Source organism: Antechinus flavipes, chromosome 2 (assembly GCF_016432865.1).
Source record: "Antechinus flavipes isolate AdamAnt ecotype Samford, QLD, Australia chromosome 2, AdamAnt_v2, whole genome shotgun sequence".
In the NCBI taxonomy this organism is placed as follows: domain Eukaryota; kingdom Metazoa; phylum Chordata; class Mammalia; order Dasyuromorphia; family Dasyuridae; genus Antechinus; species Antechinus flavipes.
This window is the reverse complement of record NC_067399.1, coordinates 505,460,833-505,485,734: the sequence shown is the minus strand read 5'-3', so window position 1 is coordinate 505,485,734 and position 24,902 is coordinate 505,460,833. Positions and strand designations below refer to the sequence as shown.

Below are 24,902 nucleotides of genomic sequence, written 5' to 3'. Positions count from 1 at the left end.
CTATTATGGTTCCTGTTTTACGGATGAGAGAACCGAGGCAAAGAGCACGAGTTGACTTGCCCAAAGTCACACAGCCAGCCTGCACTCACTCCACTGGGCCACCTAGCTTACCTCTTTCCCTACCTCCTTCCAGGTTCCCTCATCCCACCCAAAGCATCTCAAGTGAATGAAACCAGATGCCAATCATAAATATGACAACTTTATTGACATACACAGATGAGTACTGATTAATGATTATAGGGATAAAATCCACTGTTTGTAAACAAATATATTAAGAAACAAATGCGTCTTTTGTGATATAAAGTGCAGGTACGTTTCATTATATACACTTCTGTCAGCATTGATGATCTTTTATAAGGACTATGAAACTGACATTTGGTTATGAGATAAAATTCTCTGAAAAGTATACACCTACTTTTACAGTCTTCTGTTCTCTTCTCCTGTAGTACCCCTCCCCAAAAGAACCAGGGGACAAAAGGTTTCACTCCAAGGCAACTCGTAAAACCAACAAGATCCATCTTCCAATGTTTTGGTTGCCAAACATTCTTCCCAAACATTCTCCCCTCCTTTTGGAACTTTGTAAGAGCGAGCAAGAAGCTGGGCATGGAGGCAGGAGACCAAGCAGGCCTGGGTTGGAGGAGAAACCCCCACAAAGGTTTTGATCTAAAAACAGAAACAAATATACAAGATTCTATGTACATCCTTCCATCTATCCAGCACTACCAACATACAGCAGTGAGGAATCGTGGATGGGTTCCCAGCCTCCAAACCCAATGCAGGTGACCAGTGGATCTCTCCCACGGGATCAGGAGAGGGAGAGGAGGTTCGGCAGAGCGTGGTCAAAGTCCCTTCTCTACAAGCAGAGGGCCAATGTCCATTTTTCACAGGCTTGTGTTCCCAGCTACTGGGAAGAACTTCGATTAAAAGAAGAGGTGGGAAGTTCCCCTTCCACAGGACTCCCCCCACTCCTTCACTCTCTCAGTGTGGCAGTCCTGGCCAGGGCGAAAGGGAGGTCTCTCCTCCACGGAGCCTAGGAGTGGGTGGGTCTACAAGAACGACAGCAGGCCTTGCTGTAGTACCAGTGGCTACAAAGGTTGACCTTGATGGCCAAAGCACAGTTGGTCCCTGGCTGATCCTGGCAGCTGTCATCTACAGAAAGAAAAAAAAAAAATAGGTAAAATGGTGGAGAGTGACTCCAGAGAGAAAGCCGGGGGATCCCAGGGCAATGCCTAGGCTAGCCCTCACCTCACCTTCCTAGGATTAGCTGATCTCCCTTGCTCCCTCTCCAACTCTTTGTGAGCTTGTTTATAAAGCACTGATCCCTAGGAGGAAAGCCACAGACAGGCAAAGAATAGGCCACCTGTTTCCTTGACTTCCCTTCGGAGATAAGGGGTCCCTAGTTCCTAGAACAACGGGTCCTCACACTAAAGTATGGCCTAAAATCTGAGCCCTGATCCCAGGTCAGTCACAGGCACTTAGGCCTCTTCTGAGCCCTACCTTCTCCATCCATGAAATAGGGATATTTAGTGCCTTTCTTCTCCTTTCCCTATCAGCCAACCACCCTCAGAGAAAGCAAAGGTCATTTGCTGCCTACAGGGAGGTTTGCTGCAGGTGGGGGAAGGAGGACGTTGAGTGTTACTATGTGATTTCACACCAGAGTGAATCAAGTGGTATGACTGGGGCTGGAGCCATTTCTAACAGACAGTTCATCAGTAACTGTTGACAAAGTCCTTACTGTAGGCTCCGTGAAAGACTCTGCGGGGATATGCAACAATTACGAGATTCTGTCCCTGTCACCAAGGAACTTACAGTCTAACTTGGAACAATTAGAGAACTTGGCAGTGATAAGTTAAGTGGGAGAAAGTCTATGAGACAGTGAGATTAAGACAAAATGTCCAGAATGGAGGGGATCATTTAGGAGACTAGGATAGACTTTGTCTTTGATGAAGAAATCCCCAGAAGGCCGGGCTGGGAGGCAAAGGCTCCCAGGGCTCGACTACATTGGCTCTCTACTCACCATCTCTCCAGCCCTTCTCCTCCCCAATCCATCCCTTCTCACCTGGAGGTTCTGTAGGGCATGGCTGCAGGTCACAGGTCTGTTTGGCAACCGGTTTCACCAATGGGTCACAGCCCCGAACAATGTCTGTTCCTTGATAGCATTTCACATCACGCATCCTCACTCCTACTCCACAGGTTTTAGTGCACTAAAGAAAGTGGAGATGACTCTTTGTTAAGCAAAACTCCTCCTATCTCAAGCCACACACAGCCAAGCTCTGTGTCTGGGTGCTAAGCGACATATACAAGCAATTAGCCTGGTCCCACCCAGACAGCCTTTGAAAGGGACATTGGAACACAATACACTGATAAACACTGGTTATATGACTTTGGACAAGATGTAATCTCATGGGATGGTGATCTCCTTCATCCATCAAATGAGTCTTTGATATTTAATTTTGTTTTATTTTTCTGGTCCACGTTCTTTCCCCATGGGAAAAAAATGCAAAAAACATTACAAACATGCAGAGTCACACAAAACAAATTCTCCATTTGGCCATGTCCCCCCTCCCCAAAAAAAAGTATCTGCACCTTGACTCCATTTCAGGAGGTGGACAGCATATTTCATCAGGAATTTTTTGGAACTGTGGTTGGTCACTGTTTAAATCAGTCTCTAAATCTTTCAAAGCTGTATGTCTTTACAATATTGTTGTTATTGTATAAACTGTTTGGCTTCTGCTCACTTTAGTCTGCATTAGTCCATACTAATCTTTCCAGGTTTCTCTGAAACAATCCCCTTAATCATTTCTTATAGCATAATAATATTCTGTCACATTTGTATAATTTAACTTTTTCAGGCAATCTCCAACTGATGGGCAGTTTCTAATTTTCTGCCACCATAAAAAGAACTTCTATAATTCAAATGAGTCTCTTAATCACCACCCTCCTTTTCACCAGGCTCTTGTGAGAATTAAATGAAATAATGGACATGTAAATTCTAAAGTGCAACACAATTTGTTATATATCCTAGGGTTTGAGTAGAGACGGGGGAGTTGGAATTTTTTTCCCACTCCAATAAAAGTCTTGTTTTGTTTTCCAATTAAATCAATCCTTCCCCTGAGCTCCCTGTGCAGATGTTGCCCTTGGAAAACCCCACTTCACGGTACAGAGCAGTGAAGACGTCTGCTGACCCTGCCTCACTCCCTGCCAAGATCTCACAGACAGCAGACACAGCCCCCCTCTTTCCGGGTTCTTTCCTGCCCCAGTACAGGCGACCCCACATTACACAGCCAAGTATGAGGCCTCCAAGCTGTTTATCTGCTACAAGTCCTGATTAGGACTCAGTGGGGAGAGCGATAGAGGACATACATAGCCAGCTTGACAACCTTAGCCAAAGAGACTACAATCAGCCTCTGGTGATCACCCTGAAAGAGTCTTGGGGGGCAGCTGGGCCTTTTTGGGCCAAGTGCAAAACACAGTACTCCATTTAGCTCCTTGTTCTCTAGAAGCCTAAATGTGTCTGAACTGTAGCAAATTGAGGGGCTGTGCTTTGGGGGGTGCAGCGGGCCTACAAGAGCTTTCTGGACCGCGGCTCAGGGAGGTAACTAGTCACCATAAAGGCCAAACACACCATTTGTCCAAAATCCCCCATTATCCCTGAGGCAGAGAGGTAAGTTAATATTCCATTTTCTTCCTTTGGGCTGCCCTACACAGTCATCCTACTGACTTCATTTCACCTGATTAAATCCATAGAAATGGAAGAAATGGGTTTATTTCCAAGCCCTGAGAATGGCCTTTATCCTCTCCTCCTTCTTCTCCTCTTCCTCCTTCTCTTTCTCCTTCTCCTTTCCCTCTTCATCTTCCTTCTCCTTTTTTCCTTTCCTTTTCCTCTTCCTCCTCCTCTTTCTCCTTCTTTCTTCCTCTTTCTCTTCCTCCTCCTCTCTCTTCCTCCTCCTCTCTTCCTCTTCCTCCTCTTTCTTCTCTTCTTCCTCCTTCTCCTTCCCTTCTTCCTCTTCCTCTTCCTCCTCCTTCTCTCCTCTTTTTCCTCCTCCTCCTTTCGTCCTCTTTCTCTTCCTCCTCCTCCTTTTCCTCCTCCCCCTTCTTCTCTTCTTTCTCTCTCTCTCTTTCTCCTCCTCCTCTTCTTTCTATAGTCCTCCTCCTCTTCCCTCCCCTTTAACCCCTGGACTAGAGAGAAATGGGACAAGGCAGGAAGAACAAAAAAGACATTTGTGCTCTCCCAGGCTAAAAAGAAAGGAGGGGGAGGGGAAAGTACCCTCTTGGACCCTATACAAAGTAAAAGAAAGGTCATCAGACTTGAAGTCAAGAGACATGGCTTTAAATCCCAACTTGTGTTTTCTCAGAGTCGTAATTAAAAGTAATTTGATCTCAGGGATCTCTGTGTCTTCCTATTCCATGGCAGAGAGATCCAAGATCACGGGCGTCAGTAGATGCCCTCAAAACCTGCCCTTGGCCTGCTCTGGAGCAGTAGAACTTTCCCAAGACTTGCAGAGACCCCAGACCTCTCACCTCAGACCACGGGGTGGTGTACCACTTGAAGCATGGCCTCTCGAAACAGGTACTCTCCTCTGTGGGCTTCTTGGTGATGTCACAGTCGGAGGGGCTCCTCGTCTTCAGTTTCCCATTAGCCAGCTCCAGACACAGCACAATCCTCTTCTTCACCCCACGCCCACAAGTGGTATTGCACTAGAAGGAGAGGCAAACAGAAGGTCAGCCCTGGAGAAGATGAGGAAGGAACTTGGGGTCAGCTTCCAGCCGGCTTCCCGTAGTAGCAAGGTCACTCACCCGCTCCCAGTCCTGAGCCAGCCAATGAGCGGGGCAGTTCTTGTCCCCACAGGGGTGGATGGCCAGGGGTTTGGCTTCCACATTACACTGGGACTCGGGCACGACCCGCCCGTCACTAGTCTTGCAGTAGACGTGTCGAATCATCCTTCCCTGGCCACAGCTTCCACTGCACTGCAAGGGGAGAAGGGAGCGGGAGCCAGGAAAGGAAAAAGCAGGGGTGGGGGAGAGAACAAAAATGAAAGAGAGACAGACAGACACAGAGAGACACAGAGAGAGAGAAAGAGAAAAGAAAGTAAGAGAGAGAGACAGAGACACAGAGAGAGAGAGAGAGAGAGAGAGAGAGACGGAGAGACAGAGAGAGAGAGAAAAGAAAGAAAGACAGAGACAGAGACACAGAGAGAGAGAGAGACGGAGAGACAGAGAGAGAGAAATACAGAGAGAGAGAGAGAAAAGAAAGAAAGACAGAGACAGAGACAGAGACACAGAGAGAAAGAGAAAGAGACAGAGGCAGAGACAGAGAGAGAGAGAAAGAAACAGAGACAGAGACAGAGAGTCAGAGAGAGAGAGCATATGCCAGAGAGACAGAGAGTGAGAAACAGAGAGATTCAGAGACAGAGAGAAAATGAGAGAGAAAGGAGGGAATTTGAAGAGAAAAGACAGCAAGAGAACAGAGCAAGAATGGCAGCAAAAGGAGGCAGTCAAGGAGAAGAGATGGGCAGAGGAAAAAAAGAGGATGTCAGAAAGGAAATGTGGAAAGGGGAGAAAGGTAAAAAGAAAAGGGAAGAGAGGGGGTGGGGAGGAAAGAGGAATGAGATAGTGGCATAAAAGGGAAGGAAGGAGAATAGAGGGAATGGGGAGAGAAAACACCCTGTGTTAGAAGGTTTCAAATTGTAAAAACTTGAGGAAGGTGAATTTGAATCCCAGGTAGGTGATTGCCTGGCCCTAACTATTCCTGACTTCGTCCCAAAGGAGAAGGGGCTTCAGGCCTCAGGTGAGTGGAGTTGCCATGGTGACAGCTTATTTTTAGAGAATGGCTGAATCCAAAAAGATGGAGAAAAGGCCCGAGCATCCCCAGTCACCGGAGGTGCTTTTCCAGATTCACCTTTGCTGCCCTCTTGCTCCCCAGGCCCATCCCAGAGAGAGATCTATCCTCAGGAGTGTTTCTTGTGCTTGGTGACCTAGGAGAGCAGGAGCCACTCACCGGTCCCCAGTCTGAGACGGTCCATTGTCGGTCACAGGGGGGGCCCGTGCAGTTCTTCTCTGCCACCGGCCTTGTGTTGGCGTCGCAAAGCTTCTCGTCCTCGGAACATCGGATATCCCGGGTCACCACACTCCTCTCCCCGCACCTGGCTGCACACTGAAGACCCGGGGACAAAGAACAGAAAGACTAAGTCAGTATCCAGCAACCTCTTCCCAACCCAGAAACATTTATTTACCTGGAAGCAGAACTCACTCCATTCTTATGAATTATTTTATTTTTATTCTTATTTATATCTAGTTTGAGAAACCCTGGGAAGGACCTTACCACCCTTTATCTCCTACTAGTTGGTAGCATATCAAAATCCCATTCTTAGAATAAATACCTTTTATCTCTCTCAGTTGTAAGAGACCATTTAAATATGACAACTTTGGATATCTCTATCTTGGAGACTGAATGGAGAGGGGAGGATAGATGACGGTGCCAAAAGGGGAATTTGAATCCTTACATCACTGACTTCCAATTTTGCTGTGTCCCAACCCAACCCCGGGGGCAGCTGGGTGGTGCAGTGGATAGAGCATGGGGCCTAGAATTAAGAAAACATCCATCCAAATCTGACCTCAGGCACTTGCTAGCTATGTAACTCTGAGCAAATCCTATAACCCCCTTTTGCCTCAATTCCCCATCTGTAAAATGGGGACACAATGAAAAAGGGAATGGCAAACCACTCAAGTATCTTTGCCAAGAAAACTCTGCCATGAGGTCATGAGCAAAAGTTCATGAGATGACATGGAGTCAGAGACAGAAGCTCTGCCCTACCCACTTCTATACTGGGGGAAGTGGACATTTCCCCCAATGAGCGGGGCAGCTCTTGTCCCCACAGGGGTGGATGAGCAGGGGTTTGGCCACCGGGAATGTGGGTACACATTGTCACTCTCTCTTTCCTAAGACAATAGCCCCAGAGCCACTCCTAGTCTTTCCAGAGAAATGAGAATCTCCACACCCCTTTGTGCACACCTCATTTTTGCACTTTTGTTCTATTTTCTGTGATTATTTGTTTCTATACCTAAGCCCTCTACAATTCTGAGAGCTCCAGGAGGACAAAAACCTCGTCTTATGCATATTTGTATCTCCCTCAGGCGAAGAACAGAGCCCAAATCAATAACTGTTTATTAAACCTGAAAGACTGAGGACCCAGAATGGATCAATAGTTCCGCCCCTCTTCCCAGCGGGTCAGCATGAAAAATAGCCCTTGACTGCTGTGCTGACCAGGCTATCTTTCATATGTGAAGCCTTGCCTCTGGAGGTCATGGCCTTTAAGCCAAGAGTGGGGGGTGGGATCACACCAAGTGACCAAACTAGGCTTTCCGGCTCCTCCGGAGACTGATTCCACAAGAGCTGAACAATTTCCTAAGCCCCGACTCCATTCATCTCAAACCAAAGTCCAGGTGGCCGAAATTCAGAAAAACAGAAGAATTTGGACTGATCCTTCAAGGGATCGCTTATCCCCATGTTCAGGGAGCTCTCCTCCAAACTGGCTGGCTCTGTCCCTAGGAGGCTGGCTAATAAAAAGAGTACTTGGAGCTTCAAGCCATAACGAATCCCTTCCCCCAAATAAAATACAATAATTTCCCCCGGGGATGCTGGCCCGCTTGGAGAATCCCTATCCATCACTCAACCCTGAGCTGTGGAGCAACACCGATTCCCTCAGAACTGTCCCTTTGTCAGTCTAAGTACACAGCATAGAAGGAAAAATTAGAGGAGGAGGTAGAGAGAATTTTCTAATAACCACAACTGCCCAAAGTAGAATGTGTTGTCAAATGGGACAGTGAACACCCTGTTGATGGACTTATTCAACAGAAGCCTTCAGAGATTTGGTGGCCTCCAAGGTCCCTTCCCAAATGTGTCCTTTTATGATTTTGTGATTGCATTGTTGTTTAATTGTTTGTCAGACATGCCTGGCTCTTTGTGATCCCATTTGGGGTTTTCTTGGCAAAAATACTGTAGTATTTTGCCTTTTCCTTCTCCAGCTCATTTTTATAGGTGAGGAAATGGAGGCAAAGAGGGTTAAGTGACTTGCCCAGACTCACACAGCCGGTGAGGTCTGAGGTTACATTTGAAGTCACAAAGAGTCTTCCCGGCTTCAGTCCTAGTACTCTGTTCTAGCCACTGCACCACCTAGCTATCCTACTAAACTTGAGGTCCACATATTTAAAAAAAAAATAATAATAATTGACAGTAATATTCAAGAGCACATACAATTCTCTCTCTCTTTTCTCTCTCTGTCTCTGTGTGTGTGTGTCTCTCTCTGTTTCTGTCTCTCTCTGTTTCTGTCTCTCTCTCTATCTCTGTCTCTGTCTCCCTCTCCCTCCCCTCTTCTCTCTTTGTCTCTCTGTCTCTGTCTCTGTCTCGTCTCTCTCTCTCTCTGTCTCTCTCTCTGTCTCTGTCTCTGTCTCTCTCTCTTTCTGTGTGTGTATCTCTCTCTGTCTCTCTCTGTCTCTCTCTGTCTCTTTCTCTCTCTTTCTCTCTCTCTGTCTCTCTCTGTCTCTATCTTTCTCTCTCTCTCTCTCTCTCTTTCTCTCTCTCTCTCTCTCTTTCTCTCTCTCTCTCTCTCTCTGTCTTTGTCTCTCTCTCTCTCTCTCTCTGTCTCTCTCTCTCTCAACACACACACACACACACACACACACACACACACACACACACACACTCTTTGTCATTACCTCTGACCATTCTGACATCTCCCACTGGGGCCCACAAGCTGGATTCTTGCAAGTCTTGCGCTCATCGGGCCTGGTAATCTCTGCTGACTCACATAAGTCACTGTACACCGAGCTGTCAAAGCCAGGTGAGATCATCTTCCAGCAACGAACAATGCGGAACTGGTAACCTTCCCCACAGGTTCGAGAGCACTCACTCCAACTACTGGTCTCCCACCTGCAAGGCAGAAAGGAAGGAATGAGCAACAATTTGGCCAGAGAGGGCAGATTTGGAGAAGTGGGAGGAAGTAGAAAATTTAGACTTGCTAGAAAAACCATATTCCTAATAAATGATGTTCTCCAGAAAGTGGAATGGGCTTGCAGGCCACGGTGATACTAGATTTTTCTTTGCTCTTCTGTCAGATAGTGATGTTCAAGTAGAGATAGCCTCTGGGTTCCAACCTGAAGAATGGGTGATTCTTTGAAGGACTCCTAGGTGGAGCCTTAAATCAGGTAGGCCTGAGAGGAGTCTGCCTGTTCTAGTACTGCTCCCAGCCCCTGGTTGGTCGTAGTTGTTTCTCTTTGTCCTTAGTTTTCAGAGGACCAGTGACATCATAGGATGTTGTCTTGACTTGTTTGTGAATTGGCTTTAAAGGAGGCAGAGTTGCACAAAGTCACCAGCCTCACTTTCTCTTCCAGTCATCCAAGTCTAGTGACCAAGAAGTCAAGACAACTGGCTCTGGCCCAGGAGGCAGTGAATGACATTGGGGCCTTTTTGATGTCGGACCAAGCTCCAAGCATTCCCCAGTGTTTGCTTCTGTCACTTTCACAGCCATTGGAACAAATGGTTTGCCCATTCCACTGGGGGAAGTCTTCCCTGGGTAGACATCTCCCTAAATCGTTGCAGAGTTTGGGGGCTGTCGCTTAGTTACCCTCAACTTGGCAACACTTTCTGCTGGAATGATGCATTAGGGTGTGACAAGTACACAAACTACAGGTTCTTAGAGCCATAGTAACAGTTGAGGGCCGGGGGAGAGGTGGCAGGGAGGGGGGCCCAAAAAAGTAGATGAGCAGCTTGAAAAGGGCTTAGCAAGCCCTCATCCCAGAGGTGCTAGTCTTCCTTGAACACTCACACTCTCCAGATTCCTACATGGTGTAGTGGTTAAAATGTCGAATCTAGAGTCAAGAAGAAAACCAAATTTTAAGCCTCGGACATTTGCTAACTCTGTAACCCTTAACAAGTCACTTAATCTCTGCCTGTTTCAGTTTCCTCACCTGTAAAATGGGGATCATAGTTAACACTTACCTCCCAGGGTTCTGTGAAGATCAAATTAGACCATATTTGTAAAAAGTAGCACAATACCTAACACTTAGTAACTTAATAAATTCTTCCTCTAAATTCTGATGGTCACTTATGACCTTTCTGAATCTCAGATTTTTCATCTGTGAAATGAGAGGTTGGACTGAGATGATGTTTATGGTCCCTTCTAACTTTAGAGCTACAAACCTACAATGTGTCAAAGTTAAAACAGCTAGAACTTTTGCTACTGGAGCAAAGGAGTGAATGTCCTTTGGAAGAATGGAGCTCTATGGTCAGCTTGATTTCAGAACAGGGTGTCCAGCTCAGTCAACTGCTGGTCCAATCCCTGAAAGAGCAAAGAAGGTAGGTACTTCACCAAGCAACCCTATCGACCCTGCTTTGGAGTCCTTGCTCTACACTCAGAAATTGGGATGCCTTCCACACCACCCCGATGTCTCAAGTGACTCTGATTTGGTCCTGGCCACACATCCCAGAAGAAACAAAAGGCTACATAGGGACTTGTAAATGCTTGGCAGTTCACTGGGCACTCTCTGCCCATCTTACCCTTTCCCCTTTGGCAAATGAGGGCAGCCTAGTTACCCTCTGGCATTTCTCAGGCATTTATAGGCACATTCTTCTCTGATTGGTCTTTGGGGAGAAGAGGTTAATTGAGACACAGACTGCTTTTGGAAGAAAGAGGGTTTTACTTTGGGCAAATAGAAAGCCTGGAAGAGTTGGGGGAAGAAAAAGGAGAAGATGAATTTGACTGCATAGTCAGTAATGTTTGATTTAGATACACGTACTTGTGGATGCAAATACACACACACAAACATACACAAACATACACAAAACAACAACAGCAACAACAACCTTGTCTAGTGAGGGACAAAGAGCCTCATCTCATCATCACTGGAACAAAGAAAACTGATGGGCCAGGAATCTTTCATAGGGCCAGAACTGGTTAGACAATGTGGGATAAGTATTTTTTTTAAAAATTCAAGGCAAGTGAAATGGAAAAAGGAGCCACCCTATAGATTGATCCCAATTTCCTGGAATTCACCTGAGAAGTAGAATTAGAAAGCACTATGTCCACACACACACTACTGCCACCATCACTATTACCTACATCCTTCAGTCCCCAGAAAGCATGTCGGCAGATCTGTTCAGGAAACAGTTTAAGCTTCATTTGCTCTCTTCTCCTCACTCCCCACAACAGCAAGGAGGCGACGGCCCCACTGTCCTCCCCGAGAATCTCTCACGTCTCCAGTAAGCAAGAGCTCTTTGAGGTTTGTCTGACCATCTCTCCTCCAGGACAGGTTCTAATACTGACGCCCGGGAGTTCCGACCAGAGGAGACCGCGGAGAGAAGTGCTGGAGACATTACCTTGGCTGGCATTCCCTCCCAGCACAGAACTCGTGGACAGGCTCCGGGCGGGTCAGGGCATCGCAGTAACTGTCATCAACCTCAATCCCATCATAACGGACACACATGGCATACGTTGACATGACCCCTAGTTTCAAGGCAGAGGAAAATCAGTGCATTGGGAGTTTGAAAAAAGCTGTTCCTTCCTGACATGCTTAATGGGTCAGATCGTGGAAGAGCTGCTCATCACAGACCTGCCAACGTCCAGGAGGCACCTAGAGCCATTTTCCTGTTTGTTGGCCAATCAGTTTGCCAAGGCTATCGAACACAGAGGTTGGGAAACTCCTAGCTTTGGATTTGGAAAGGACCTTAAAGATCCTCCAACCCAGCTCACTCCCTTTATCAATGAGGAAGAGAAAGCCCCAAAAGGTCAGAGAGTTTGTTCCATCTCACATAGAGAGTAAGTGGCAGAGCCAAAATTTGAACCCAGGTCATCCAAATGCTGAGCCTTTCTACCAAAGGGGGGCTGCTCCCTACTCCCCAGCTCCCTTTTCCATAACCTTTCCATCAAAAACTCTCCAGCTTACCATAAACCCAAGCCGATTAGCTCTCCTCCAAGACAAAACTGGACCTCTACCACCAAGTCAAGAAAGACCCAAGGCTGAGATTTAAAGACCCTCCAGGGGGGGACCTTGAGGGCTATGGAAGTTGCCTCCATCCCCTTTCTATTTCTCTCCAGGTCCAACTCCAACAGAGAAAGGTCAGCTCTTCCAGAGAGTTACCAGGGTTCATGGTATATAGCAAACCTCTCTGCCAGCTCTGTCTTACTGAGTTCCAAGAGCTTCTTGCTGTGGGACCATAGCCTAATACCCCAGTGCAATGGTAGATAGGAACTATCATTAAAGGAAGGCCAGGTGATGGACTCCAGGGCCTTGGGCCAATCTTCCCTCCTTGGGAAGAAACAAATAGGACAGCGCCCCCAGTCTCTGAGGCTCTCAGGAGCATGCTTAGGCACAGTGTCCCCTGGAAGATCATCTTCCCTACCCCTCCATGGAAAACCCACAGAGAATAACTTTCCAAAGGAAGTATTAGCACAGTATCAGCTCCCTTCTGTCTCCTGAAAGAATTTCTGTCTTCTTTTCCCTTACTCCTCCTTGGTTTCATTGTGACGCTAAAGAGAAGGTGTTCAGGGTGACAAGCAAAGTCAGAGTCCGGGTGGCTGAAGGAGCTAGCTCCCTCTGCAGAAGGGACAAAGCCCAGAGTAAGAAGCGTTGGGGTCCTTTTTTCTGTTCTATGAACTAGGATTCATCTGAACCACAGAATGTCAGAGTCACCAGGAACCTTAGAGATTTTCTATTACACCTTCTCCCATTTGCATACAAGGAAAGTGAATGGGGAGTCACTGGATGCACAAGATCACAACAAGGGGTAGAATTAGAATTAGAACCCGGTCCTACTTCCTACCTCCCCATCCAGCACTCTTTTCCTAGTCCATGCTGCTGCTTCTTTTTTTTTTCCTGAGGCAATTGGGGTTAAGTGACTTGCCCAGGGCCACACAGCTAAGAATTGTTAAGTTTCTGAGGCCAGATTTGAACTCAGGTCCTCCTAACTTCAGGGCTCTAGTCCATGCTGCTTCTTAACAATTATGCACAATGTGCCTCAATTTTCCTGTCTGTATACTAAAGATGCTAATATTCAGAGGTTTTTATAGGTCAAAAAAGCACAGGATTCTAATATCAATACACTCCTACCAGATAAGGTTTGCTTTCCTGAGAGGCTGGAGATATAAAATACCATCAAATTTCACCTTTGCTCCTATATCTTTCTCAGACCCCTATAAATAAGAGTCTGAAGTATCAGTCAAGAATGGAACAAAATGAAAAAGTGAGCCATCATTATGCCCTCTTCCCATAATTATTACAAGGAGAGACAGTGGAGACTTAAACAAGGAGAGGTGAGTGGGGAATGGTGGGTGAATGTTTCTGAGGGAGGTGAAGTTGAAAACGTATATCTGGAGGGATAGAGGTGGGATTCTTTTTAAGGTGACTTCTTCTCCTGCTCCAAAAGCTTGGCAGCCAGAGTTGTCCTGCCTTAAAATTAGAATAACTTTATAACTTAAGGTTATAAAGCTTGTTTATAATTTTTAAATCTCATGCATTGTGAACATAATAAAATTCATTCATCTAAACATGAAATGGTTGTATTTCTATATTACCAGGCCAGACTCATGTTTCCTGGGTCTCTTTGGGAAAAAGTTCCCTAGCTATAAATATTTACTACTCTTAGGGAGAACACTGAATCTTTAAACCACAATGGGAAATGCTATTGTGAAAGTGATTTTGGAAATGACACTGATTTCTCTAAATATCAACAACTGGAGGAGGGATTAACACTGGAGGGAAGGTAGGAGAGAAAGAGAAAGAAAATGTAGGGCAGGAGCTTGGTCTAATGGAAAGAACCTTGTAGTGTACTCTTTGTCCAGAAACCTGGCTTTGAGCTCTGGTCTTGCCACTGACTCACTGTCCAAGACCCCAGGCTTTTGTCCTTTTTTCTTTATCTTCTGTCTCTGTCTCTCTTTGTGTGTCTCTGTCTGTATCTCTCTCTCTCTGTCTCTCTCCATGTCTCTCTCTATAGAGATAGAGATCTTTCTCCACTTCAGTTTCTTTTTTTTTTTTTTTTTTGGGGGGGGGGAAAGAGTGTTGAAATGAAATGGTCTCTCTCATCCTTTTCAACTCTAACATTCTGACTTGATATACTGTGAAAGTGTTTTAATCCCTTCCTGACTTGCCTATAGCACATTCTCACTCTGAATTTCAGCCTTATTTTCCCAAGTAAACATCCAATTCTAAAATCAAGGTCTCATTTATTTCTCTTGTCCCTGTCTCTCAACACTACCAAGCACTTTGTTGAGCTTAAAAGGAATTGAACTGAAACGAAATGATCCCTAAAAGAGTGAGAGTAATATATAATAAGGTTAGTATGAATATTGGGGAGAAAGGGATCGTATTTTCTGCTTGAGATATAAGGGAAAAATATAAGAGTTTTCAAGGCTACCTTCTCAAAACAGAATTTCAGAGTTGAAAGAAAATCCATTGTTAGAACATAGAATATCAGTGTTAGAATATCAGTACTAGAAGAGACCTTGAGCATGGAACATTAGGACTAGAAGGGACTCTAGAATATAGAACCTCAGAGCTATACAGAAATTTAGAACACATAATGTCAAAACTGGAAGAGACCTTAAACATAGAATGCTAGAACATAAAACACAGAACTTTCAGAGCGCAAATGTTAGAATACAGAGTATTAGTGCTGGAAACATAAGACTATTACAACTCAACAGGACTTTGATTATGGAATTGTCAAAGCTAGAAAAGACTTTGAACATGGAATATAAGCAGACAGGAGATAGAATGTGAAGCTGGCAGAAAACTTAGATGATAGAATGTTAACCCTGGAAGGGATCTTAAACATAGAATGTAAAAACATAGACTATAGAATATCAGAGCTGGATGGGACTTTCAAAACCATCTAATTCAATTTTCTTAGGTTACAAATGAAGAACCTGAGACTCAGTAAGAGAGTGGAGAAGGGGAATGGAGTGTTGGTAAAACACTCTAGTAAGGGGATACAACACAAATGACAATAATGGACTATAACCGGACATCATGAGTGCATACAAAAGATACAAACTAATTTCAAAGTGAGGAAAAAGACATTACTTGCTGGGGATCTCATGAAGATCTCTCTGAGAAATCAGGCTTTAGGTTGAGTTTTAGATGATGGCTAGAAATTAAAGAGACTGAAAAAAGTAGAACCATAAGCTGATTTTCTAGAACTAGAGAGGACCTTGTGGTAAAATACAAAGAAACTTGGGATCAGAAGAATCTGGCTTAAAACACTAGTTCTAACTGACTCCAACATGATCTTGGACAAGCTAATTCATCTATATCTCTGATTTCTCCATTGTAAAATGTAGGGGATGATATAGATGATTTCTAAGGCTAACTGGTATAAGCCCAAAATTCAATGACTGAGGCTGGCTCTGGTGAGGACATCAATTTCCCCACCAAACAAAGACACTCAACTTGGTTCTTCCTAATCACCACATTCTTTAATATCCCATTACACCTGTGATCTTAGCCATCTGAGTATTCTTCCCAACCTTACAGACTAGAACCAATTCAAATAAATTCCATTGCAGCAGATACTAGGAAAATAAAACAACCCCACCATCACACTACCACCTATCAGCTGCCATCTCCTAAAAGCTTAAGTTAGACATACAAAACTGCCTTAAGAGAAAAGAATGGACTTTTTTCCTCCTGAACTGCCTCCTCCTGTCCCCCCCCCCAAAGAAAGCATAGCCCTACAACAGATACTATTTTTTCAAAGTAGGGGAGGAGAACTTTTCATAAACAATCTGATTTGAATATCCCTCAGCACCCAGGGACTACAGAACTGAAAGTCCACTAAACTAGAATTCTTCTCTAACATTCTAGTAGTGTCATCCCTCTGGACATTATTGGGGGCTAATTCATTAGCAGTAAAAAATCAGATTGTTTCCTTTGTCGCACAGAGACGGAGCTGAAAGGGAACTCAGGGATTTCCTCATTTTACAGACAAAGACACTGAAGATCAGAGAGGTACAACAAGTGATTTGCCTAAGATTATACAGGCATTAACTGTCAGAGGAAGAATTTGTCTTCTGAATTTAGAATCTTTCTACTGTACCATAAATAAACATTCTTGATCTCCCTTAAAACAACATATTTTAGATATAGATTTCAACATCATTGCTGACTCCGTGTCAACCCAATCAGATCATTTAAGACTAAAAATACACTACCAATATTCAAATAATTAAATCTTATTCATGGGTGGATGATTGGAGGAGGGGGAAGAGATGAAGCTTAAAACATTTCTACCACTTTAAACATTCCAAGACACAAGATCTGAGGGAGCTAGAAGGTAGAAAGGTTAAGGCTGATAGGACTGAGGTCTTTGTGTATTGCTCTAGGGACAGGGGTATATTATCATTACCATGCACACGAGTCTATTATTATACTCTCTCTGAAGCAACAGCTTTCCTTCCTAAAATGAGTAGGATGCCAAGATTGCTAGACCTTCATCACATAATGTTTCTGTTTCCGGCTGATTTTTGTATCCTGACTCTCTTGGCACAACTGGGAGCCCAGGGAAGCAGGGAGCCATCTGCTTATCTAAACCAGGACTTCTCAAACTTTCCCCACTCATGATCCCTGTTCACCCAAGAACTTTTTATGCTACCCTACCTCAAAAATGAGCCAAGGTGTTTCTGGCAGCCTTTGTGCATGTTCAGTGCAAAGTGCACATGTAGTGTGCTCAGAACTAAGGCTGCAGTGAAGTTGCACGATACAACATGAGCAAGCACTGCCAGAAACACCTCAGATTCATTATGCATTTGGTTTTGAATTTTTTTTGATTGTTGCATTCAGAAATCTTTTATTGTTGCCAAATTTTTGTGAGCCCCATATTCAATTGCACAACCCCATATGGAGTTGTGATCCACAATTTAAGAAGCTTTGATCCAGGGTGAATTAGTGAACTGAGCCCAATCCCCAAATATCATGGCTCTGGTAGATAGGCCCTAGCCTGTATGAGATGAAGAATGCCTTTTCCCAGAACCCTCTCCCCATCTTCTGTTTCACCTCACCCTCACCACTGCTTTTATGGAGGTAATTAGCTGGTACTCCTTCCATTATTACAGATGGGGACAGTCAAAGCCCAGTTATATGAAGTAACTTGCATAGCATCCCTCTTCAAATGGATGACAGAACTGGAACTCTGCAGTCTTCTGACTCGGAGCAAAAGAATTCTTTCCACTTTCCATCTTTCCATCACAAAGCCAACTTCCTTTAAATTTGGTCTCAGAAAGTACTTCTATCTTTATTGCCAAATAGAGTCCTGGAACCTCAGAGCTGGAAGGGACCTTGGAATCTAGTCCAACTCCCTCATTTTATGGGGGAAGAAATTGAGACCCAGAGAAGAGAGACAATTTCCCCACCAGAGGTCACATCGTAAGTTAGGCTTTCTAAGCTAGCCATTTAATTCTGATTGCATGGTCAGTGAGAGTTAGTTTTTACTTAGCATGGAAAGATCAAGTCAAATCTATCAGAGATTTTGTGTAGAGCCAATATCAGTTCATTTTTAAGGGACTTAAACTAATACTGGATAGTCATATTATGATAAGCTTCTTTGGGGTTGACCAGCTTGTTTCCCTAATCAAGTACAGTACTAATAAGGTAAGGCTTATGGGGTCAATCCCATGCGGGTCAGCTAGCTTCCTCCTTTTTTGTGACCACAGACGGCATGGCGCCCGGCATGCAACCTGCAGCCATCTGCCCTTGCTTCTAATGGGGACCAAGATCCAGAGTCTACTTGGTTCATTTTAACCCATACCCATTAGCAGAAAATCAATTCAAATTGGCAAATATCTTAGTGATGATACTAGAATATTCTTAAACATTAGACTTAGTCTTAATAGAAACTACGATGCACCTTGATTCTTTCATCTCTATGAATTTCTCTTCTCTACGAATCCAAAAAATCTCCCAATAATCGAAAAGATCATTTAGCTCTTAAATCCACTCCTCCCTCAAGCTATTTTTTTCCATATCTTATTGTTTTGTAAGCCTGTTTCTTTCATATCTGTCTATACTATGAACTCTCAATTATTCACATGTTCTTTTCCTAAGACAAATATTTAATCCCAGGGTAGTCTTTTTTCTGATCATCCACTTCCAAGAGTTTCTGAGACACCGCTTCCTCTCCTCCAACCCTTACCTCATATCAGCTTATGTTCAGTCTAGAAAACAAATTCACTTAAATACCACATGTGCTCAAAGTACAATTAAGAAGGAAAATCTATTAGGGGGAAAACATGTGGCAAAATCAGATCTATTTGACTGGATTATTCTTTTCTATTCTTCATTAGCATAGATAATTACAAGCTAATCATAACTGGTTTATGACCTTCTAAAGGACAACTTTGTGGTCTTATTGTGTACACAGCAGTGTCAAACTCAAATAAAACTGAATATTGCACTTTTATTTATTTTGTTAAACATTATCCAACTCTATTTTTAATGTGGTTCTGCCCTAATCTGGCCTAAGGCCTTGATACAGCTAGTGTTTGGGATCTGATGAACTAATTAATATTTTAAAATGTGATCCCTTCCAATTCCAGAATTCTATAAGTTATATCTAACATCTTATGTTCAAAAGTCTCTTTCTTGCTCTGAATATCACTGTTCTCTATCCTCACTTCTTTAAGATCTTGTTCAACTCTAACATTCTACATTCTAGGGCCTCTTCCAGCTCTGATATTCTACCCATTCTTAGGCCCTTTTCCAATCTGACATTCTGTGGCACTAGGAATGTTTGGTTGATGTTCATGGCAATGATCATGGAGACGTGATGGTGAAAGTGATAGTGAGGTAATGATGATGACTCATGCATTGGGATGTGGGCTCATTGGTGGCTGCAAATCAAAACTCATGCATGACAACTACCTGTTGTGCAGGTGGAGCTACAAGGCTCGTGGGAAGAGAGCTTCCACCTGTACATGTCAGCAGGACTCACACCTTGCTTCCTGGACTTGGGCCTGGTCCTAGAAACAAAACCAACCACAGAAATTGACGAGGAAAAACTCCAGCCTGTCCCACAGAACCCTCCTGCTGATTCTGGGGCTTGGATTTTGGAAATTTGTTATAGAAAGGGGTTAGTTTGGGCTTGTTTGGGTTGTTGTTTTTGTTTCAGTGTGTGGTTTTGTTTTATTTTGTTTCATTTTTTAATAACATACCTGTCCTGATTCCCCCAGTAGAATCCCCAGCCTGGTTAGAGTTAGAGCTTCCACTCTCTAGAAATAGAGAGAATGGGATAAAAGAACCCGCAAAGAGGAACATTTCAGAACTGAATAAATGTCTGCATGTTTGTTTTTTGATTTGTTTTGTTTCCCAGCTCAAAATCTTATCTGAAACAACTCAGATATTAAAGGTATGGGATCTCCTTCCAGAAGAAGATGTGAAGAATCAGAAGCTCAGGGCCTTCTTAGACATTCTGCTTAGCTCAGTGCTCCCTACAAAAGTATGAGATTTGGGAGTGTGAACTTCTCAAAACCTGACTCTTAACTCTTTTCCTTTTGCTGAGTTGGGGTGGTAAGCTATAGGCTTTTTCGGCTGCAGAAAAGGCATTCGTAGGCTGAAAACATCTGACTTCTTGCTGCTTCCCCCTCCTCAGCTGGAGATGTTTAATTGAATGGTGGACACCAGCCACTTGGCCAGCAAAGCCTCATAAAAATCAGCTGTGAGTACCGCAGCCCCAGCTCTCTGCACTGCCAAGTCTCCTCTTGACTCCCCCGTTCACATTTCAGCTCAGGTCTGGATCTACACACACCAACTGGCTTTTTGTAGTTGTTTTTTAAAAGGAGAGTACAGATGAATTATAATTATGTGGAAGTGGTGGAGCTGGGAGGGACCTTAGAATAAAAAATGTTTGAGCAAAAAGGGACCTCAGGACATAGAACAGCAAAGCATAGAAACTCAAACTTGGAATGAAGCTAAAGGACTCTCTAATGCATCTCCTTCATTTTACAGATTGGGGAAACTGAAGTCCAGAGAAGGAAGTGACTTATTCAAAATCAAATAGTTAGTGGTAGAGTCAGGACTACATGCACTGATCTTTTAGATGCATTCATTGCAATGTTCAATACAGCTAATTAGGTTGAAAAGTACAAATTGCTAAGTGTTAATTAACTGAGTTTTTTTAAAAATAACATTGTTAGATTAAATCTAGCCTTACTAGGTGTGCTCTTCTCCATAACCTGGTTTTGAAATACAAACACAAGCTAAATGTTCAATTTAGAAACTAAATTTGTGTGTTTTATCAATAGAAACAAGCAACTCTAAATTTTGGGCTTCATTCTCGTAGAAGCTAGGATGTTCTGAAAAAGCAAAGGAGGTATAGGAAAACTTCAAGGTTTGTTCTTTCCCGAGAGACCCCAAGCTCTGCTTATACAAGGGGAAGTATAATCAAGGGTACTATATAATTGATGTAAATCAGATCACTTGAGTCCCAAGCCCCTTTTTAAGTCTTAAATCATATTTTTGTTATATATTCCCTTTTCCTTTGAGCCATGGGATATCAGCTAAAAGTCATCTTGGGTTCATGTCAGCTTAATAGGACCCAGATTTTTAGCAGATTCAGAAGACATGGATTTTTCTTACTGGCCACATGACCACTTTGGGAAAGGTAGAAATTACTCCAGAGATTTATTGTGATAGAATTCTTTGTGAACTAAAGTACTACAGCATAGTAAGTGTATAAAAACCAGTATCATGTTTGAACAGCTATTGTCAACTAAAACCGTCTGTGGGTTTAAAATGGGAACTCCTGTTCAAATTTCATAAGCAAGTATGAATAATACTCATCTTCCATTTCCCAGAGGAATCCCGCCCTCATGATGACATGGGGCCTTACTTATCCCTACAAATAGGACTCTAGTTAATGAATATGTTCATAGTTGTTCCCTATTTATTAGAGGCAGACCCAGTTCTGGATTTTAGTCGGGATGTGAGAGAAAAAGAGAAGGAAAAGAGAAAAAGAAGACAGAAGACTCAAGTAGGAGAGAAAGAAAAAGAAACATGGGACCAAAAAAAAAAAAAAAAAGAAAGAGAAATTTTAAAAAGAGAAGAGAAAAAGGAAGTTCATGGAAAAGAAAAGAAATGAGAGAAGAGTAAGAGAATAGGAAATTACTGATTTGGAGTGAGAGGACTTGGATTTAAATATCACCCTGAGAAAATTGAGTCTCTCTCTGGGATTCCTTATCTGTAAAATAGGAAAGAGGAGGCAGAAGGAAGGAAAGAATGGAAGAGGAAAGAGAGAGAGGGAAAGAATGGTATTTTACAGATTAGGAATCCCAGAAAGGACTTGATTTGTCTGGGGTCACACAGGTTGTATATTGCAAAGGTGATATTTAAACCCAGGTCCTCTTACTCCCAATCAGTACTCTGTCCATTGTACCAAGCTGCTTGACATGAAAAACACATTAACTTCATATAGCATCCAGAGTTCTGTTTTTTAACAGCATTCCATTTTCCCCAATCCAAGAGAAATTGAATGAGCCACACCCCTCCAGAGTAAGGAAAAGCCACCATCTTTGTCTAGGTACATTTTCCTGGTTATATGTGACAACGGTGACTAATGCTTGATTTGGTGAGAGTGAGAGATTGTGGTTTAAAAAGTGCTATTTAAAACCTGCGTTTTAAGAAACAAAAGACATTTTCAGGAATAACTAACTGAACAGTATTTCCACCACAGCAAACTTCACATCTTTGGGGAAAAACAAAACAAAACCATCTCATCTATTTGCAAAACAATGCCAACAAGTTTCCTTCTTAGAAATCCTCAGAAATACAAATTCAAAAAGAAGCATCCAGAGAAAAATGAGACCAATGGGCCAAGTAGCCCAAGGGTGCCATAGACAATATTGTGCCTTAACTGGAGTCATGTCTTAACTTCCAGGCTCAGGATTTACTAAGACTATTAAATTGTGATGTTTTAAAATCTCATGTCACAGTACTCGAGCCTATTATTGTTCAGCTGTTTCTAGCCCAGAGAGATAGGCAGCTTACACTATTTCTAGACAGGAGAAGCTCTAAAATGCCCATGTCAAGGATCAACCCCAAATAGCCTGTTTTTTAAGCTTTGTTTTGTGGTTTTGTTTTTTGTGATTGTTGTTCTTTTTTAATTTCCAAGGCTTAAAAAAGGGACACCATTTGTTTTGAACATTTGATTCCAATGGCCCCTCCCTTAACTGTTTGTAGCAGTTACACAGAAGAATGGAAATAGCCTTTCTTTTCATGTTCGTTCTCAACCTCCAGACCCCCGCTCTGACTTTACCTTTCAACTGGGCAGACATAATTTCCTGTGTTTAGAACTGAGGGGAGACGTGGCTATTTTAGCCTACTCACTTTTCAGTTCATTGCACCATAGGCTTTATCTCTCCCAAACATCTTTGCCTCCGTGCCCGCCTCATCGCCTGATGGTTCCTTGGCCCGGAGGGAATATCTCTAAATCTGGCACCACCAGCAAAAATGATATAAGACATTGCCTTTCTCTGAGACTCACCCAGAACAAACAACTGCCTCTCTGCCCCACCATTATACACATATACAAATCAGAGGTTTTTTCTGGGTGACATCCTAAACAAATTACAAGAGAAACTCCAGTTATGGGTGTTAGAGGACCCCTATAGGAAATGAAGCTCCTTAGAAAGTTGGGTCACAACTCTCTAAGCCTTCTCTGGTCTCCATTCTCTTATATGTAAACTTTTGGGGGATAGAAACAATTTCTCTTTCGCATCTCTATTCTTATAGCTTAGCATGGTTCCTTACACACAATAAGCATTTGACAAGTGCTTTTCATTCACTCATTCCTTCATTCACCCTTCAATCACTCCCTCAGAGTGAATGAGAATGTCCTAGGCAAAAATCTAAGTCAATTTTATGGAATCATCACATTTTTAGAACTCAAAGAGACCCAAATGATCATTTAATCCACTCTTCTCATAAAAGACATGAGGAAACACAGATCCTAAACAATTGCCCAAGGTCATACAACAAGATAGGACTGAAAGCTAAGTCATTTCCAACCCAGTGCCTTTTCCAGCATACCAAGCTATGTTTCTAGAAGGGGCCTCTGTGTTCAGTCCCTGACCACTAAATAGTTACACCTTCACTAACACAGAAAGATGTGATAGCATCTCAATTTTTAAAAGATCAATAATTTCTAACACCCTGACTATCAGAAAAGCAACCCTCTCTAAAATTCCCTGAGACCTGCCCCGGGATCCAGAAGTCATCCCCCCTCCCAAGTATCTTAGAGCTTAGAGGGTGGTCTTTAAATGAACCAAGGCATTTGGTCCCCTCTTGTCCTGTGCTGGCTTATAAATAACTGAAATGTCTTGTCATCTGGAAACATTTAGGCTCTGGACCACATGGAAGAGCAGACATAACTATTATTCTACTTTGTCATCTGAGTACAAACAGCAGTAAGCTATTATAGAACTTCTATAGAGGGAGAGAGACACAGAGACAGAGACAAAGAAAAAGACAGACAAACAGAAGAAGAGAGAGAGAGACAAAGAGAAACAGAGACAGAGAGAAATAGAACAAAAAGAGAGACAGGCAGACAGAGGCAGAGATAGAGAAATAGGAATAGGGAGACAATTAAAGAGTTTTCCCTCCATATTCCATAGTCTTTGATGGCCTGGTGGTGGAATGGGGAGTTAATGAAGGTGGCTCTATCTTGTAATGCTTTGGCTGGGGAGGGAAGTAGTGTCAGAATAATCTCTTCCTTTTGGCAGAAATTCTCAGCCTGGAATTGTCTGTAATTTTGATCTCCTAGTGTCAAGGCAGGGTCTTCTTAATCATCCATCCAAAAAACTTGGAGACCATATAATTAAGGTCCCGGATATAAAGCTTCCCAGGAGAATCTTGCCACCTAATGCTCTGGAGCAGGGGTCCTCAAATTACGGCCGCGGGCCAGATGCAGCAGCTGAGGATGATTATCCCCCTCACCCAGGGCTATGAAGTTTCTTTATTTAAAGGCCCACAAAACAAAGTTTTTGTTTTTACTATAGTCTGGCCCGCCAACAGTCTGAAGGACAGTGAACTGGCCTCCTATTTAAAAAGTATGAGGACCCCTGTGGAGCACTGAAAAGAGAAGAGATAAGTGACTTTCTGAGAATTCTGTTCCTGTGGATATTGCCAAGGAACAAGAGAGCCCCGGAGATGGCCCTCCCCCCAGCCACATGGCATGCAAGTTACACTTCAGAGACAGGTTCTATCTGTCCTGCCTGCAGAAGAAAACCTCAACCACATTGAGTCTGGGGGCAGACTAAACACCGGTAAAAAGCAATTTGAGGAAGGCCATAGTTTCCCTCCTTTACATAAATTTAGAAGTAGAATACAGATGTATCTATTAACCACGCAAAGTTTTCTAAAACTTTCCTGTGCCTCAAAGTTATGACCAACACCTCCTCCCCCAACCCAGGGTCCTTTCCATACTGCTCTTATTCAACATTGAGCATCTACTGCCTTTATGCTGAATCTTTTGGTTTGGTCTATTTGTAATGGACATTCAACTCTGCATCAAAAACGGCACCAGAATCACAGAATTAAAATTGCATGAGCCTTCAGTGACCTGCTGATCCAAATCCAGGCCTGAATTAGAATCTCTTCTGCAGCACTTCCAACAACCAGGCATCCAATCTTTGTTGGAAGACTTCTAGTGAGTAGCAAGCGCCACTTCCTGATTTCATTCATCCAGTTTGGAATTGGTCTAATGATAAAGATTTTCCTTACATCAAACCTGAATTTGCTTCTCTATTTTCTTCTCATTGCTCTATCTCTGCTCTCTGGGACCTAGTCTGAATCCTCTTTCAGATTACAGACTTTCAAATACCAGAAATACTATCCACTGCCTTCAACCCCCAAAGTTCTCTTCT

At 43.3% G+C, this 24,902-nt stretch overlaps 1 protein-coding gene across 2 annotated transcripts in view; it reads right to left on the bottom strand.

Moving 5' to 3' along the window:
- Positions 1-183: 183 nt before the first annotated feature.
- The window catches only part of ADAMTSL2 (ADAMTS like 2), a 47,030-nt gene continuing 22,311 nt past the window's right edge, over positions 184-24,902 (bottom strand). Inside the window, exons 13-20 of one of the 2 annotated variants that reach the window (XM_051980284.1) lie at positions 18,907-19,004; positions 11,375-11,501; positions 8,716-8,929; positions 5,999-6,154; positions 4,798-4,968; positions 4,522-4,698; positions 2,060-2,204; positions 184-1,149 (exon numbers count right to left, since the gene is read on the bottom strand). In XM_051980284.1, the coding sequence (XP_051836244.1) occupies positions 1,031-1,149; positions 2,060-2,204; positions 4,522-4,698; positions 4,798-4,968; positions 5,999-6,154; positions 8,716-8,929; positions 11,375-11,501; positions 18,907-19,004 (1,207 nt within the window). In that variant the 3' untranslated portion in view covers positions 184-1,030. The remainder of the gene's footprint in view (positions 1,150-2,059; positions 2,205-4,521; positions 4,699-4,797; positions 4,969-5,998; positions 6,155-8,715; positions 8,930-11,374; positions 11,502-18,906; positions 19,005-24,902) is intronic. The other variant, XM_051980285.1, reaches the window with a different exon arrangement.